The sequence below is a fragment of the Argentina silus genome (assembly GCF_951799395.1).
Source record: "Argentina silus genome assembly, chromosome: 10".
Lineage (NCBI taxonomy): Eukaryota > Metazoa > Chordata > Actinopteri > Argentiniformes > Argentinidae > Argentina > Argentina silus.
The window spans coordinates 387014-404513 of record NC_139664.1 but is presented as its reverse complement, the minus strand read 5'-3'; the positions used below and the strand labels follow the sequence as shown (position 1 = coordinate 404513).

The following is a 17500-nucleotide window of genomic DNA, read 5'->3' as shown; positions in this document are numbered from 1 at the left end:
CGCAGAGCAGCATTAACGACGTATGTGGCAGTCTGGTAGCTAGCTAATATTAGCCTACTAGCAAGACAACACAAAATTGAGATGGTAAATTAGCTACTAAGCTAGTAAGACTCAAACTTGTACATACAGTTATTCTGTAACTTACAAATATATTGTTCGTTAGATATGCATTAAACTCAATAATTTATTTTGTTGTTAAACAGAGTGATGTGGCTGATTTAGCCGAACTTACATGATATGAAATTAGCACTGTAAAGTCGGGCATTTTTAATGAGGTTCTCTTTCCAATCTTTTCTTCTTTGGGCTTGCAACCAAAGACGTCTGCGGTTAGCATTAAACGGAGTGTGAGTTGATGGTATTCAGTAAAAATGAAGACCTTTGTTAACAGCTTTTCGATTCTGGCATCCCACTGCACAACACGACATGTTTTCGGAATTTCGAACTTTCTTTTTGCAACCGACATGCGCATTCAAACCTGCGTGATGTCAGTGTGACGTAGTCTGATAATTCATCCATTTTAGTGATGCTAATTGTATATGGTGAAGCCAAAATCCAAACTAAATCCTCGAAATTAGGATTTTCACTTTAGTGGGCCTTTAACCAAGTTTAATGTGGGCGCTTTTATTTGGAAGAAATCCTTATTTACATACACCGGAAATTGGTGGGCGGAGTCCACTAACGTTGTTCACGGAACAGCTGGACACACTCGGCTAGCAAGCTAGCTGGTGTTACTACGAAGATTGCAATATATATATTTACTGCATTCCCAGTATGTGGTACCGTGCTGTGCTAGATTAGTAAAATAATTAGCTGGTATACAAAATTCGCATAGGGAACAATGGTTCATATCTACCAAGAAATTAAACTGAGGGTGAGGTAGGCAGCTAGCTAACTCACTAGGCATCAAAATATGACAGCCACTGATTAGTAGTTTCGTCATCATCAGAAAACCGAATATTCTCCGTTGCTTTCACGAAGACATTTTTTTTCCCCCCCTTATTTTCGAAGTTAACTACATAAAGTTGCCTTCGCTAATCAAAGACATCAAGCTCATCGTAAGGTCCCGATGAGACTTCATCCGATCTCAACATGTTTGCAGAGCTCAATAGTATTCTCAACACCAGTCCCGACATCTTCAAGGAGGCAAGTTAACTGAAGCTGACGCGTTAAATTATTGATCGTATATCGTGAATGGAACATAGCTAGTCTTCCTGTTAGTAGTCTATGCATCTTATTCCTGCATGTGTTGCAAATTTTATATTGACTGTAACTTGAGAATATCTGTCTATAGGGAGAGTTGATCCTGGTTTGTGACAGACAGACAGATGCCTCCTTTCTTATTCATCATTTCCTCTCCTTTTACTTACGAGGTGAGTCTCTCTACGTGGATTGCAGTAAGACATGATGTCTTGCACTGCTATTTTTTTTTTATATTATAAGTGGTACAGAGTCAAATGGAAAACTTGAATGTGTTTGTGTGTTTCAGCGGGCTGCAAAGTTTGTTTTCTGGGTCTTGTGCAGTCCTTCAGTCACTATAGTGCAGTCAGTCAAAGACTGGTGAGTATTTGCGTACAACTTCTGACATTATTATTCTGTCATATACACACTGAGTGACGGGTCTTTGTGTTGGTGCTCTTGTACACAGTGTACTACTTTATGTTTTTTGCTAGATGGAGAGACATATGAACTGTGTGTGTGTGTGTGTGTGTGTGGGCATGCACATTCAGGGTGTGAATCTGGTCCAGGCAAGGGAGAAAGGGCAGCTGGTTTTCCTGGAGGGACTGAAGGAATCTCTTGGGGTTTTGCTTCATGGCGAGTCCAACACAGGAACCTCTGCATTGGACTTCGTAAGGTACCTGTATAACCACTGTTTATACACATATATATATATGCCATTTCGCTTATGCTTTTATCCAAAGCGACTCAGTATATATGGTCCCAGCAGGAATCAAACCCACAACCTAAGCGCTACCAACTGAGCCACAGAGGACCACTGTTGCCAAGACACACTCCCCTCACTGAAATGCATATACTCACACACAGGCTTGACATGTGACTTTGAACTGTTGGACACATTCATGTCACTTGAGCATTGATTACTTTGTCTTATGATGACTGTTGGATAGATGATTCACTTACTGAGACAAATGTATTTGTTGTAAGTCGCTTTGGATAAAGGCGTCTGCTGAATGCCATGAATGTAAATGTAAAATGGACTTCACTCTTCCTCCCTTTTTTCTCCTTAGAGATCCGAGTGCCGGCCTGAGGGGACTGTATGAGTTTGTGCGGGACAGTGTGACGGGGGCTGGGGGTCAGGGAGGTGTTGACCAGTGGGGTCCCCCTGTGCTATTGGTGGATGACCTCAGTGCTGTCTTGAGTCTGGGGGTCAGCGTCAGAGCAGCACTGGACTTCAGTCACTACTGCAGGGCCACTGTCTGCTCCGAGCTTCAGGTCAGATGTTCTTTACAGTACATACCATACACAATGCCCCAAAACGACATGTGCGCGCACACACACACACACACACACACACTTGAATATTCACCACAATCTCCTCTATATCCATTCTTTTACCCTCTGATTTATAGGGCAACATGGTGATGTTAGTGCGATGTGAGGCGGAGGAAGAGGATGAGGAGAGTGATGAGGAAGGCTCAGAGCGGCTTCTGAGGGGCCTTACCCATCAGTGCAGTCTTACACTCCACGTACAGGGTCTCCCTACTGGCTACTGCAGGGACATCCATGGACAGGTAAATTGGGCTGTGTGTCTGTGTGAGAGAGAGCATTCGCGAAAGAGATGTTAATAGAAACTATATCATTCAAGAAGTAAACTCTGCTGTGTGTGTGTGTGCGTGTGTGCTTGTGCGCGTGTTGCTCTTCAGGTGGAAGTGTGCTGGAGGGGACGAGGCGATGGTCAGCCGAACCAGAAGAAACTGTTCCAGTACAAGGTCCATGATAAAGGGGCTTCCTTTTTTGCTCGCGGGACATCCAGCGCAGTCCTCTAACCCCTCCATCCAACCCCCCGGTCCCATATCCCGAATCTGGACCTCAAACCTCCATGATCACTCATCTGTGGAACTCAGGATCCCCCCTTTTCCTGAAAGACACTGGAATGGTTTGTGTAAGGGTGCCAGGTTGTTTTTGTTACTAGAGTTTGACTTATTGAATAAAGCAGGTGTGCCTCAGATATGTACAACTGGTCCATTATGATCTGTGTCCTTTTGTTCATGTTCGCGGAGGATGATGGGAACACTTTGGAAAAGAGAAATGGTATTAAATGGAACATCGGGTTTCACCCTACAGAAACAGTCGAACCATAGAAGTCTGAGTGAACTCATTGATGGGTCATCGTTTCAAGTGACATGGCAACTGTGAGAGTGGACAAAAATATACGTGTGAAGGTTTTGGGGAGCGGGGGTTCATTAGCCAAACAAGAGTATTCGAAACTCTGCTAACATAATAAGAAATGACTCATCATGCCCAGCAGGTGTCACTATATCACCTCATTTCACTGGCTCAGGAAGGTTGAGGGGTCGAAGTGGAGAGGTCTTTCTTTGACACACTGTTGCTGTAAATACACAGTGAGATGGTTCTGTCGGTGCAGTCAATTGTTCCTGCCAAGTCGTAGCTAACTGGATCAGGAACAAACGTGCAGTGAAAAAAAAACGACTGCAAACAACGACGGATCTACGTATCAGCACTCAGTGAAGGAGAACAAGACAAGAAACTCGGAAAGGTATCCAGGCAAGTGTAACTAGCTAGCCATATAAACCAGCTAGCCAGCTACCTGACTTGCTAGCTACCTAGCTTGGCACTCTGGTAGCACGGTTGTTAGTTTGCTGTCTTTCATATCTTCAGTGCAGGGCCCAAATGCATTGTTATGTGATGTGTACGGTTGATAGCTAGATCTGATGCGAATTTGGTGTTCTGGTTTTCGTGGCAAGCATGTGGTTGTAAATGCCTGAGGATGATCACTGGACGCGGGACCTCACGAGGCGTATTGCTAGCTAGCTAGTGCAGTTAGCTTGCTAACTGATGTTACTAGCCTGGGTAGCTAATGCCAGTGCAGTGCCGAGCCAGCGAGCTAAATTGCATGATGTGACTGCTGTTTAAGAGCACTGTGTGTTTAGCTGTAGCTTGTGCAAAACCCCTTGCTGTCATGGAGACGCTGCCCAGGTTAATATGAACGGCGCAGCTCCGGCTGGTCAGCGAGTAGCAGAATCCCGTAAAGGCGACTTTGACTAACTTAGTTGCTATATAGGTACCGGAGATGCTCTATATATTTAGCTGCTCCGATGATGGAGGCAGCTCTGTTGATGTTAATGAAGGTTCATGTGTTATGCTTCATTATATATGCACGGATGTATATGCGCAAGCTAACGCCAGAGTAGGACAGCTAACGTTAGCGTAGCTACTAGCTAATTAAAGGGTGCACCGCCTAACAACAAACATCACCACCAGCGAACTTGAAGGTAGCGAAAGACGTCACCTTACGACTTTCCATGTTAATGAATTTATATAATATTGAGCTTCATGCTTCCTCTCATGTGTTTTGTGAAGGAAATCTACCCGTCTAGTTATTTGCAAACTGGTGAATTCACAATGCGAACATTAGCCAGCTTAGCCACCCGCTTGCTAGCATGCATCACTAGACGGTGTGACAGTCTGAGTCCTGACAGCCCTGACAGTCTGAGTCCTGACAGTCCTGACAGTCCTGACAGTCCTGACGGCCCTGACGGTCCTGACGGTCCTGACGGTCCTGACAGTCCTGACAGTCCTGACAGTCTGAGTCCTGACAGTCCTGACGGTCCTGACAGCCCTGACAGCTCTGACGGTCCTGACAGTCCTGACAGCCCTGACAGTCTGAGTCCTGACAGCCCTGACGGTCCTGACAGTCCTGACCGTCCTGACCGTCCTGACCGTCCTGACGGTCCTGACGGTCCTGACGGTTCTGACGGTCCTGACGGTTCTGACAGTCCTGACGGTCCTGACGGTCCTGACAGTCCTGACGGTCCTGACGGTCCTGACAGTCCTGACAGCCCTGACAGTCTGAGTCCTGACAGCCCTGACCGTCCTGACGGTCCTGACGGTCCTGACAGTCCGTCCCTCGACACGGAGGCCGCTGGCAGCGGCTGCAACTTTACTTTCTTTCCTCAAACTGGGTACCGAGTGCATGATCACTTATGGTCACATTTAGAAGTTTAATAATCATAATTTAATTTTAACCTGAGCAAGAATTAGTTTTTGTCAAGTGACATGGTCTGTCTTAATGTTGCGTCACCGCATCTTCACATCTCCTAGATTAGATGATGTAGATTTGATGTAGATTTGATGTAGATTTGATGTAGATTTGATGATGTAGATTAGATGATGTAGATTTGATGTAGATTTGATGTAGATTTGATGTAGATTTGATGTGCGTGCGGCGGGACAAGCCCCGCTACTACTGACACAACTTTTGTTCTATATGATTTCATTGACATAATTTGATTAATAGACCTGAATTCATCAGTATGTCTATCAGTATGTTGTCATGTGCTTGAGAAAAGGCTATAATGGGGGCATGATTCGCATTTATTTACCTATTCAAAAGAAGGTACAAGTAAATGGATTTTACCATAGCAGTCCAGTGTCCATAAACATGCACTAACAGCTATCCATCAGAAATAGCTACTTGTTTTTCGAAATAAAAAACACTCATTTGTCATTGGGTCCTACGTTTAGAAACAGGTTCTGTCATTATTGGTAATGGTTACTGATTGACCATTTTGCTCCCTGCGCGTTTCCCGGAAGGTATGGCTGTAAAAGAGTTGTGATGCAATAAAGTCCACCACCATGGTCCCTCCCGAGGCCGACTGACAGTAGTTGTGTTGCACGTGTGTCAAGAAGCAAGCCGTTCACTATGGGTGAAGTGCATTGAATAGACTGCATATGCTGTAGCCCACTTCTACCTCTCTGTGTTTCCCCACCTCTCTGGATTCAAGGTAGCAAAATGTGTTATGTGTTAAGCAAGGCACCTCAATACAGGTGTGGATCATTTCAATGGACTATTTATCTTCCAGAGATGCTTTCAAACTGGGGATTTTAGGAAGCATCGAAAAGAGGTAAGCCTGTATTCAATCCGCTTCATGTTCCATGAACTGGTTGGGCATAATGGTGTCAGTAGCTAGTTAGCTCATTTAGTGCCGATGGTGAATGAAGTCGCCCAAATTGTCAACACTCTGGAGTGCCAAGGGTGACTTTATTCACCAAAAATGCATAAATTATGATGCTACGTTTTGTAGCCAATCAAAGTATTGTTGCTCGTTAAACACCACATGGACATAGAACACTTGGCACTCTCGGTGGTGAGAGTTCTGGAATTCTTTGGCACTTAGTGAGTTAAGCCTCAACGAAACTAGCTACCAATCCAGTCCTACAGTAACAGTTATATTAGCTGTGGGTAGTGGCAGGTTGTGACCATGTGCGATCAGTGTCTTGGTCGGAGAGTGCCTTTGCATTTGTTGGAAAATATATATACGCCTATTCATCTAATGATCCTCTTGAAAAATGTAGTTTTTTTTTTTTAAGTGTAGAAGAGCAACAATATTAAGGTTTTTCATATAACTTTTGTCTGTGACTTTGTGTCTGTATTAGCTCCAATTTTTCAAAAGTGCATTTTGTCTTTTTAGCCTGCAATTGAATTATCTTTATTTATATTACCAGAGGCTGTGTTGTTGTACCTTATGTTTTACCTTATTGGAGTGTGTACCCCTCCCTAAGCCGGCCTGTGCATACTGGCACCGAGGTCTTAAACTCTAGATCCTTTAGATACCAGACCTTTCGGTCACGCAGTCCCTGTGATAGGCGATGACTTGGTCACGCACTAATAGGGCTTTGTCGTTGGCCTCCCTCATGCCTGGTCACAGTCTGAGGTACGCATTCACTCACTGTCACTGTCATGTGCAGACTGCCTCAGATCTGCGTGCAGGGTGTTCCCTTTTAAGCCTCACGCGGACAGCTGTACAAGAAAGAGAGAGAGAGAGAGAGAGAGGGAGGGAGGGAGGGAGCTGGTATTGACGGACATTAGCCTCGTTGTTGCGTTTCCGATCGGCTCAATCCGGGATTAACACACTGACAGAGACGTTGAGCGCCTGCTCAATCAGGCCCTCTGGAGTCTTGCACCTGCATAACCTCACTACACAGGAAAGAGTTGGAGAGGAGATGGATGGAGCAATAGAGGGATTTATGCTAGAAAAGGGTAAGGCGGGTATAGGGCTAGGTAAAAAGTAGAATGCAGAAAGCTCTGTAGAAATGGCACATGAACGCAGGTTTCCATGGCTGCTTTGATGTCATATCAACGCTGTCTGTTTACCTTTGATAGCTAGGCCTATTGTGTCTGTGTGAGAGTGCTGTTAGTGTGTACAGCGTGGAGTATTTATAGTGAGATCAAGCAACTCCGGAGGTAGGCCTGAATTCCACTGGGGGATGTTTCCACAGTTCTCAGGGGGGTGAAGCTGAGCAGAGCAGGCAGACTTTGACTGAGGTGCCCTGATAAAAGAGAGCTCTATTTACGCCTGGAGAGGGGGGGGTCAGAGAGGGGGGGGTCAGCGAGGGGGGGTCAGAGAGGGGGGGTCAGCGAGGGGGGGGTCAGAGAGGGGGGGGTCAGCGAGGGGGGGGTCAGAGAGGGGGGGTCAGAGAGGGGGGGGTCAGCCAGGCTTATAACAGAGGTGAGTTTGTCTCCAGAACGGCAATGTGACTAAACGTTAGTGAGTTATTCTCGGGAAGGAAACCGTGACGGAGTTGAACATGTATTGACACTGCGACCTCGTTGCCAAGTTTGTTTGGGACACTAATAGGGCTGTGTGTGTCGATGGGGCACCCTGTGACCGAGCTGGGTTTTGGACTCTTAAGTATTTTGGGGTATGTCTAATACTAGTATGTAGCCTAAGACTTCACATGTATCAGTCATATAGGAATCATCAATATTACTTCCTACTTTTTGTCTAGTATCTGACTCGATAAAGAAACACATGCAGACTGTGTTTCATACAGCCAGCCAGTCAGTCAGTCAGTCAGTCAGTTAGGGAAACTGTATGTGTGGAATGGTGAAGGTGGTCTGTGGTTTTACGACGTGCATTTCCGTCAGGTTGTGTCTTGTGTTTGCCCGGCCTTGTGGCTCCCGGCCTTGTGGCTCCCGGCCTTGTGGCTGACTCCATTCCTATGGCGTGCGGCCACTTCTGTGTGTTTTAAGCAAACATCCCCGTCTCCTAACCCCCCCCCCCGCAGGTCCCTGGATGCCCCGCGGCGCTCCCTCCTCGGCCGCACGGCGCCCCCCAATGGCCGGCAGCTGACCCCGCCCCCCAGGATGACGGTGAGAGAGCGGCTGCGGGAGAAGATCTCGGCGGCGTTCTACCGCCATGGGCTGCTGTGTGCCTCTTACCCCGTGCCCATCATCCTCTTCACCTCCGCCAGCATCCTCACCTGCTGGTACGTATGCCAGGAGGGGGTGCGGCTGCGCGTGTGTGTGTGTGTGTGCGTGCGTGCGTGCGTGCGTGCGGTTATTAGGCTGTGCTAGTTTTTTTTTTTTTTTTTCTTCTTCCAAAAGTGCCTGTATTGGTGGTTTCTATGCATTCATTCAATGTTGGATATTTAGTGAGTATTAAATATCCAGAAATGTAGGCCTAGATGTAGAGTAGTGGCAGAAGTGCATTTACAGCACCAGTCAAAAGTTTGGACACACCTTCTCATTCAATGGTTTTTCTTTATTTTTTATTATTTTCTACATTGTCGATTAATATTGAAGACATCAAAACTATGAAGGAACACTTATGGAATTATGTAGTAAACAAAAAAGTGTTAAACAAACCAGAATATGTTTTATATTTTAGATTCTTCAAAGTAGCCACCTTTTGCTTTGATGACAGCTTTGCACACTCTTGACAAGGTGTCCAAACTTTTGACTGGTATTGTACGTTTTACACTTAAGTCATTTAGCAGATGCTTTTATCCAAAGCGACTTACAATAAGTACATTTGTAAGTGAATCAACTATACCTATATCTGTCATCGTAAGTAAACCCTTCAATAAGAACAAGTGGCATCGGCAGTCACAGTGCTAGAGATGTAACATAGGGTGTTAGGAGGTGGAGAGGAGGGGGGGATGGATAGAGGGTGTAGGGTGTTAAGAGGGGGGGATGGATAGAGGGTGTAGGGTGTTAGGAGGGGGGGATGGATAGAGGGTGTAGGGTGTTTGGAGGTGGAGAGGTCTGTGGAGGAGGAGGAGGATCAGGAGGGGCCCAGTTGTAGCCTAAAGAGGTGGGTCTTTAGTCTACGGCGGAAGGTAGGTAGTGACTCTGCCTCTCCTGACAGAGGTGGGAAGCTCGTTCCACAGGTGAGATGGTAGCCGAGGAAAGGAAGGAATGGATGAAGGGTGCAAAAGAATTCGGAGAGCAGCCAGGAACAGTGTTCTATTAGAACCCTGCAAAGCCAATCAGAGCTGCTCACAAAACAAGGAATCGTCATGACGATCTCTTCGCCCCAGAGATCACCACAGGCTCAGGACAGGCCACAAAGGCATGGCATAGAACCGGTGCAGCAGGGCAAAACGAACACCGAACACCGAACACCCGCGCTGTCATGTCACTTCCCCTTGGACAGCGGTGCCAACGGAACGGCTGTCCGACCGGACAGAGTGGAGTGAATTAAAGGCCTCGAGGGGCGAAGTGAAAGGAGGAACACACACCAGCAGGCTGTGAGAAAGTGGCTGTGGAGAATAGGACTGTGTCTGTGGGCCTGTCCCTCCATCTGTCAGGAGGAGGGGGCTCCTACAAGGACAATAGAGGCCTTTGTGGAGGTACACAAAGGAGGAGTGACCTTAGAGGAAGAGAGGGAGGGGGAGAGAGAGGGAGAGAGAGAGAGAGAGAGAGAGGGAGGGAGAGAGAGAGGGAGAGACTTTAGTGTCCTGAAGAAGGAAGGCCATGCCCCTGTTGCCCTGGGACTGATATTGTGCCAAAGAGTGTTAAAGCATTGAGACACTTTATAAACCAAATTAATTGATTAAATTGGTTAATTTATGTTGGTATCATGTCAGTTCCTCTTTAAAGGGATAGTTCACTATTTTACAACTTAAAGTTGTTTAAATAGCCATTCCTAACTTCAGCTAACTTTAGCCACTGCTAACAAAAAAGCAATTTGAGTGATGCTAATAGTTTTGTGGCTAAATCACCTCAAATGAACTCTCTGACTTGGTTTGAGGTTACTTTGTGAAATAGTGAACTATCCCTTTAACAATGCAGTCAGAGAACTATGTAGGCCTACTTTGAGACTGTGTTGATCAGTTAGGTGAAGGACTGTATGAAACAGTTTTGATGTCAAAGCATACGACCACTGTGACAGTATTTACCAAGTACAGAACATCCTGAAAGAGGCCATTTTAGTTTGTTTAATCAGTGCATACTTGAACATACATTTTCCAGTAACCAGTTGGAACTTGAAGTTAATTATTGAAGAGTCTCTTGAGATGCTTTTGTGCAAATATAATCTACTGACAGATGTAGACTAGAATCTGGCAACAAGAGGAGGTGCTGTGGGAGATGATTGATGGGAGGTAAAGCCAATGGCTGTGTCTGGAGTTTTTATCCATCTTTGTATTGGCTAAACGAAGGCCAAGTTTGAGGCTTTGGTCCACCAGACACTCCTAGCATTAGGCAGAAGTGTCTGGGAACAAAATCAGACTGGCTCTGAACTATTTCCTTTGCAGCAGTTAGTGACTACTAGTAGGAGTTTGCGGTTGTAAGCAGTGACTCATGATTGATTGTTCAAATGAAACATTGTTGGTTTCCCACAACTGGAAAAGTGGTCCAGTCTTCACAGAAAACCAGTTTCCTAAGAGCCAGCCCATTCCCAAGAGAAGAGGGGGAGCTGGTCTCCAGTTAATGCTTAATCTGGCAACAAAGGCCAGGGGAGGCCCTGGCTTCTCTTTCTCTCTCATGCACACACAAACATTAGCACCCATACACAGTCAGAGGAGCAACCAACGTACAAAATCACCCTGAAATCTCCTTCCCCAAAGTGCATGTTAGGCTAGGATTGTGTCAGTAAGGGTGTGTGTGTTTTAATTAGGCCCGTCAGTTGATTTAAAAACAATTTTTGATGAATTGTTTCCTATTAGTTGGTTAATCTATCCTTGGTACAGCACTCTTGTTTACTTTGCTGTGTCACTCATGATGGGGGGCAATTAGACAAAGTTCAACATTTGTGGCCAAATCACCTCAAAGTGACTACCAACCAAGTCAGAACGTTTACTTGAGTTGATCTGGCCGCGATCTGGCCGTGCAATTTTAAACTTTGTCTAATTGGAAAAGTGGTGTTAATATTCACCCCCCAAGCCACAGTACTGCCTCATCTTCTCACTATTATCTCTCTCTCTCTCTCTCTACCTCTCTCTCTCTCTCTCTCTCTACCTCTCTCTCTCTCTCTCTCTACCTCTCTCTCTCCACCTCTCTCTACCTCTCTCTCTCCACCTCTCTCTACCTCTCTCTCTCCACCTCTCTCTACCTCTCTCTACCTCTCTCTCTCTCTCTCTCTCTACCTCTCTCTCTCTACCTCTCTCTCTCCACCTCTCTCTACCTCTCTCTCTACCTCTCTCTCTCTCTACCTCTCTCTACCTCTCTCTCTCTCTACCTCTCTCTCTACCTCTCTCTACCTCTCTCTCTCTACCTCTCTCTCTCTACCTCTCTCTCTCTACCTCTCTCTCTACCTCTCTCTCTCTCTCTCTACCTCTCTCTCTCTCTCTCTACCTCTCTTTCTCTCTCTCTCTCTCTACCTCTCTCTCTCTCTCTTTCTCTCTACCTCTCTCTCTCTCTACCTCTCTTTCTCTCTCTCTCTCTCTCTCTCTCTCTCTCTCTCTACCTCTCTCTCTCTCTCTCTCTACCTCTCTCTCTCTCTCTCTCTCTCTACCTCTCTCTCTCTCTCTCTCTCTACCTCTCTCTCTCTCTCTCTCTCTCTCTACCTCTCTCTCTCTCTACCTCTCTCTCTCTCTCTCTCTCTCTCTCTCTCTCTGTCTCCCACTCTCAGTTACCCCCTGCTGAGGCTACCCCTGCCAGGGACTGGCCCGGTAGAGTTCACCACAGGGGTCCGGGATTACACCATTCCTTCCCATGAGCCTCAGGGAGACCTTGGCGAGCGACCTGACTGGGTATGGCAGTCACATGATCACATGTTCACGTATCTTTTACCCTAAGTTAATTTTGATTGTGGCATTTTGGGTTTCTTTGACATGCATTGGAACAAGCACAAGCACATACAGTAGTTGCCATTGTGTAGAAAATTCCCAATTAATGCCACATTCCTCTTTTAGGTTAAACCACCACATTACACCTTAATCTTAAACACTGTCTTTATCTTTAAAACATGTGAACACTCCACCTTCTGTTACCTTCCCCCTACCCACCCCTCCTCTCTCTCTCTCTCTCTCTCTCTCTCTCTCTCTCTCTCTCTCTCTCTCTCTCTCTCTCTCTCTCTCTCTCTCTCCTTTCACATGTCCAGTACCGGGGGCCTCCTGTGGCCTACATCCAGCAGGTCCTGGTGAAGGCTGCTGTGTCTCCCTGGGACGGCAGCCTGGTCCCCGTCGATGTCTTCCGCTCTCCCCTGGGTCGAGTCTTCAGCCTGCTGGAAGAGATCCGCAACCATGTCCACTCTGACAGGTAATGAAGAATCACGTCTTCATGACCTGTCCGATGATGAATCACGTCTTCATTACCTGTCCGATGATGAATCACGCCATCGCCCTTAAATGTTACACCGGTGCGGGGCCAAAAAAGAACAATCAAATAATGACGAGAGGAAAGTCCACAAACGGAATCTGCAGCTCCCAAGTGCTTTTATTTTTTATTTTTTTTATTTAACCTTTATTTTAGCAGGGAGTCCTGTTGAAACCAAGGTCTCTTTTGCAAGGGAGCCCTGCATACACACAGTTTACAATAAAACATAGCAAAATTACAACATAATAACACACGGTCAAGAAAAACAAACACTTTTTTCAATAAGGAGGTCCTTAATCAAAACTTTAAACTTATTACCAGACAATGTTGAGCCTCCTTCAGGTCGTAACTCTGACAGGTACCCCGTCTATCAATCTGACAGATAGCATCATTAAGGTGATCCTCAGGGTTGAAGGTGAGGTGTAACTACGGATTCTAGATGATTCTTTTGCTGTTGTCTTGAGTAATACGTTTACGTTACAGGAGGCCCCTCTACCAATCCTCGCAGCCTAATAAAACATTAACGATCAAAGATAGTTACACTATCATTACTAAATATCAGTTTGCTCTGAAATTTGTTATAATTACCTCTCACAACAGGGAAATACTGATTTGTTGGTGTTGACCTCCATATTCAGTCCCTTTGAGGCAAAATGTAGTCTGAGCTGACAGTTTTTATTGTGTGTGTGTGTGTGTGTGTGTGTGTGTGTGTCAGTGTGTCACCTCTTACCCACCAACCCTTTTATCTACACATGTAGATAATGATTATAATTATTTCTTTCACAGAATCTCATTTTTCTTCTTCTCTGTCAATGTTCCCCTTGTTTTGACCTATATCATCTCTGTGTTTTAACCTATATTATCTCTGATACGAAAGTCATAAAAAAACATGCATAGCTTCACTGACACTTCTCATTTTCACAAAGACGCATTGTGTCACAGAAACAGCAGTCCAACATCCAGGGTCAACCAGTGACTCTCTCTCTCTCTCTCTCTCTCTCTCTCTCTCTCTCTCTCTCTGCCTGCAGTTCCGGGGTCAGAAGCTTGGAGGCGCTCTGCCTGCAGGTGACAGACCTGTTGCCGGGGTTACGGCGCATGCAGGCGGTGCTGCCGGAGCACGGCTGCCTGCTGGTCTCCCCCGGCAACTACTGGCAGAACCAACGAGAGCTGTTCGACTCGGACCCGGACCTCCTGAAGACCGTCCACCAGCACGAACCCAAGGGCCTGCACACCTCCGCCACACTGAGAGGTGGGGGAGGGGTGGTGGAGGGGGGATGTGGGAACCCAAGGGCCTGCACACCACACCTGATGGATTGAGGGAGGGAAGGAGGCAAGGAAGGAAAGAGGGAGGGAGGGAGGGAGGGAAGGAGGCAAGGAAGGAAAGAGAGACGGAGGGAGGGAGGAAGGGAGGGAAAGTTGGAGAGCCATAGAAAGGTAGAGAGGAAAGGGATAATAAGAGAGCCCTGTCCACCCTGTCAAACCCAAAGGCCGACACAGAAGTTAGTGAGGAAGGGAATCGTGACCGAGAACCACGAGCGGGAGGAATTCAGCCAAGGATACATAACAGTGAGACGAGGTTGTCCCCAAAACCAATTACTGGTCCGACGCCAGCTTGGCGTGTTCCTGCCTAATGTGATTATGGCAGGGTAAGCTGATCCCAGATTTGTTGGGGACAAGTCCCAGTGCCAAAAAGGCTGTGAAAAGGTTAGAGACTGTTGCCGTTGGCTGGATGTTGAGCTAATTGACCCTCGACCTCATATGCTCATTGTCTGACGCACATAAAGTAGAACCTATGCTGTCCAGAGGTATTCGGTCCTGGTCACTGCTCGTTGGCTGACTGACACCCGCTCTAAGGGTCTGAACTGGATGCTGATTGACTGATGCTGATGTTGTGAGATGCTGATTGGTCAGTTTTGCGTGTTTCTCAGACCTGCTGTTCGGCGTCCCGGGGAAACACACAGGGGTCAGTCTGTACAGTCGCAAGAGGGTGGTCACCTACACCATCACCATGGCGCTAGGCAGCTACGACACAAGGTCAGTAGAACACCATACCAACACCATACCAACACCAAACACAAGCCCACACCAACACCATACCAACACCAAACACAAGCCCATACCAACACCAAACACAAGCCCACACCAACACCAAACACAAGCCCATACCAACACCAAACACAAGCCCACACCAACACCAAACACAAGCCCACACCAACACCAAACACAAGCCCATACCAACACCAAACACAAGCCCATACCAACACCATACCAACACCATACCAACACCAAACACAAGCCCATACCAACACCAAACACAAGCCCACACCAACACCAAACACAAGCCCACACCAACACCATACCAACACCAAACACAAGCCCATACCAACACCATACCAACACCAAACACAAGCCCATACCAACACCAAACACAAGCCCACACCAACACCATACCAACACCAAACACAAGCCCACACCAACACCATACCAACACCAAACACAAGCCCATACCAACACCATACCAAGCCCATACCAACACCAAACACAAGCCCATGCCAGCACCATGCTAGTTTCAGTGCCATGTTAGATTTTCCATAAAATACCACAACTCTACCGCGCGTATGTATGTACTACCAACCCGAATCCCCACAGGACCATGCAGAACAGTTGGTTTTTGTTTTGTATTTTTGGTTACCACGTACCCCTGTTTTTGTGTGTGTGTGTGGACATATTATAGGGGGTGTGTCTGAACCTGCTGTGACTTATAGGGTGTGTCTGAACCTGCTGTGACTTATAGGGTGTGTCTGAACCTGCTGTGACTTATAGGGTGTGTCTGAACCTGCTGTGGCTTATAGGGTGTGTCTGAACCTGCTGTGGGTGTGTCTGAACCTGCTGTGACTTATAGGGTGTGTCTGAACCTGCTGTGGCTTATAGGGTGTGTCTGAACCTGCTGTGGGTGTGTCTGAACCTGCTGTGGGTGTGTCTGAACCTGCTGTGGGTGTGTCTGAACCTGCTGTGGGTGTGTCTGAACCTGCTGTGGGTGTGTCTGAACCTGCTGTGGGTGTGTCTGAACCTGCTGTGACTTATAGGGTGTGTCTGAACCTGCTGTGACTTATAGGGTGTGTCTGAACCTGCTGCGTCTGTTTGCTGCAGGTTCCTGGGCAGTCTGCGGGCGCGGCTCAGACAGCTGCATCCTTCGGTGAACTGCAGCCTGAGGGAGGACCACATGGTGCACGTCCACTTCAAGGAGGAGATCGGCATCGCCGAGCTCATCCCCCTCGTCACCACCTACATCATACTGTTCGCCTACATTTACTTCTCCACACGTGAGTAGGAATACTACTAATACTACTACTAATAATACTACTACTACTACTAATAATAATAATAATAATAATAATAATAAAATTAATAATACTACTACTACTAATAATAATAATAAAATTAATAATACTACTACTACTAATAATAATAAAATTAATAATAATACTAATAATAAAAATGCATTTTATTTGTATAGCGCTTCTGTCACATACCCAGAGCACTTCACAGGTCAAGCAAACAAGAATATACAGTACCAGTCAAAAGTTTGGACGGACAGCACAGAACAGGGGCAACAGACAGGGTCTTAAAAATGCACTGTCCAGACTGTCAGAGGCTCTGACTGAGGGGGGCAGAGTAATCCGGAGGCGGGGTGCAGCAGTGGAGAAGGCCCTGTCACCCGTGGTCTTTAGTTGGGTTTTGGGGACCAGGAGATGACCGGAGAGGCTGGAGACCGGAGGGATCGGGAGGGGCAGTAGGGTGTGAGGAGTAGGAGAGGGGGGGGCAGAGGCATGTAGGGCCTTACAGGTGAGGAGGAGTTGGTCCTGTCTTGTGTACCTGTCTATCCAATATCTGTGTAGGTCTGTATCCTCCTTGGAGTCTGCTGCATGCAAATTGGACTTGCAAATGTAAACATTTGCTGGCAGGTCGTAACAGCTAGCTGTCTACAGTAACATGCTGTCTACAGTAACATGCTGTCTACAGTAACATGCTGTCTACAGTAACATGCTGTCTCCAGTAACATGCTGTCTCCAGTAACATGCTGTCTACAGTAACATGCTGTCTACAGTAACATGCTGTCTACAGTAACATGCTGTCAAATGCAAATAGAAGCCTAATGATTGGGCCTTACGGGAGTGAGAGTTCAGAATATTTCTTGCACGTTTTCCAACGATGACAAACCGTATTTTATTTTTTATTCTGTTATACGGTCAAGGTCTGACTGAGTCAGCCAAGGCTTTTCCTGTCGGGACTAGGGATAATCCCGTCGTAAGAATGCACCAATGGTTGCCAGCTCCAACAATCTTGCTGACACACTCATAAGTCCGCACGCACGCACGCTATGAAGCTATGTTTCTGTAGTACTAAGCAGCGTGCGTTGCTATGGTAACTCTCCCTCCTCTCCCCAGGTAAGATTGACATGGTGAAATCCAAATGGGGCTTGGCGCTGGCTGCCGTGGTAACGGTGCTCAGCTCTCTGCTCATGTCTGTGGGGCTGTGCACCCTTTTCGGCCTGACGCCCACGCTCAATGGAGGGTAAGAACACACACACACACTTTTATACACACACGCACACACACTTTTATACACACACTTTTATACAGATACACACGCACACACACACTTTTATACACACAAACTCAGTGGGAAAGTAAGAACATTCACAATTTCATTATCACACTGACACACAATACTGAATGAAGAGTAACACTGAAAGCC

At 46.6% G+C, this 17500-nt stretch overlaps 2 protein-coding genes across 5 annotated transcripts in view; both read left to right on the top strand.

Annotated features, from left to right (window-relative positions):
* Positions 1-694: 694 nt before the first annotated feature.
* elp6 (elongator acetyltransferase complex subunit 6) lies at positions 695-3202 on the top strand. 2 transcript variants are annotated; one of them, XM_083678488.1, is made up of 7 exons: positions 695-1143; positions 1292-1370; positions 1487-1557; positions 1728-1852; positions 2247-2451; positions 2589-2750; positions 2883-3202. In XM_083678488.1, the coding sequence occupies exons 1-7, from the start codon at positions 1090-1092 to the stop codon at positions 3003-3005; spliced, it is 819 nt and encodes a 272-aa protein (XP_083534614.1). In that variant the 5' UTR covers positions 695-1089; the 3' UTR covers positions 3006-3202. The 2 variants fall into 2 exon arrangements, with proteins under 2 accessions (XP_083534614.1, XP_083534615.1); XM_083678489.1 differs by having other exon boundaries at positions 695-1147; positions 1296-1370.
* A 352-nt stretch (positions 3203-3554) lies between these two features.
* scap (SREBF chaperone) overlaps positions 3555-17500 on the top strand; it is a 30034-nt gene continuing 16088 nt past the window's right edge. For 2 of the 3 annotated variants that reach the window (XR_014554473.1, XM_083679695.1), the window contains exons 1-8: positions 3555-3744; positions 8269-8469; positions 12057-12177; positions 12528-12685; positions 13771-13991; positions 14671-14776; positions 15893-16065; positions 17191-17317. Coding sequence is in view for 2 of the 3 variants with exons in the window: in XM_083679695.1 (XP_083535821.1) it covers positions 8348-8469; positions 12057-12177; positions 12528-12685; positions 13771-13991; positions 14671-14776; positions 15893-16065; positions 17191-17317 (1028 nt within the window). In the remaining variant the exon portion in view is untranslated. The remainder of the gene's footprint in view (positions 3745-8268; positions 8470-12056; positions 12178-12527; positions 12686-13770; positions 13992-14670; positions 14777-15892; positions 16066-17190; positions 17318-17500) is intronic. The other variant, XM_083679696.1, reaches the window with a different exon arrangement.

Excerpts from the sequence above, each read along its gene's own strand:
- elp6 (XM_083678488.1), top strand. The coding sequence starts at position 1,090 with ATGTTTGCAGAGCTCAATAGTATTCTCAACACCAGTCCCGACATCTTC. Across the intron at positions 1,558-1,727 it reads GTGCAGTCAGTCAAAGACTG|GGTGTGAATCTGGTCCAGGC; the intron begins GTGAGTATTTGC and ends ATGCACATTCAG. Across the intron at positions 2,751-2,882 it reads GCAGGGACATCCATGGACAG|GTGGAAGTGTGCTGGAGGGG; the intron begins GTAAATTGGGCT and ends GTTGCTCTTCAG.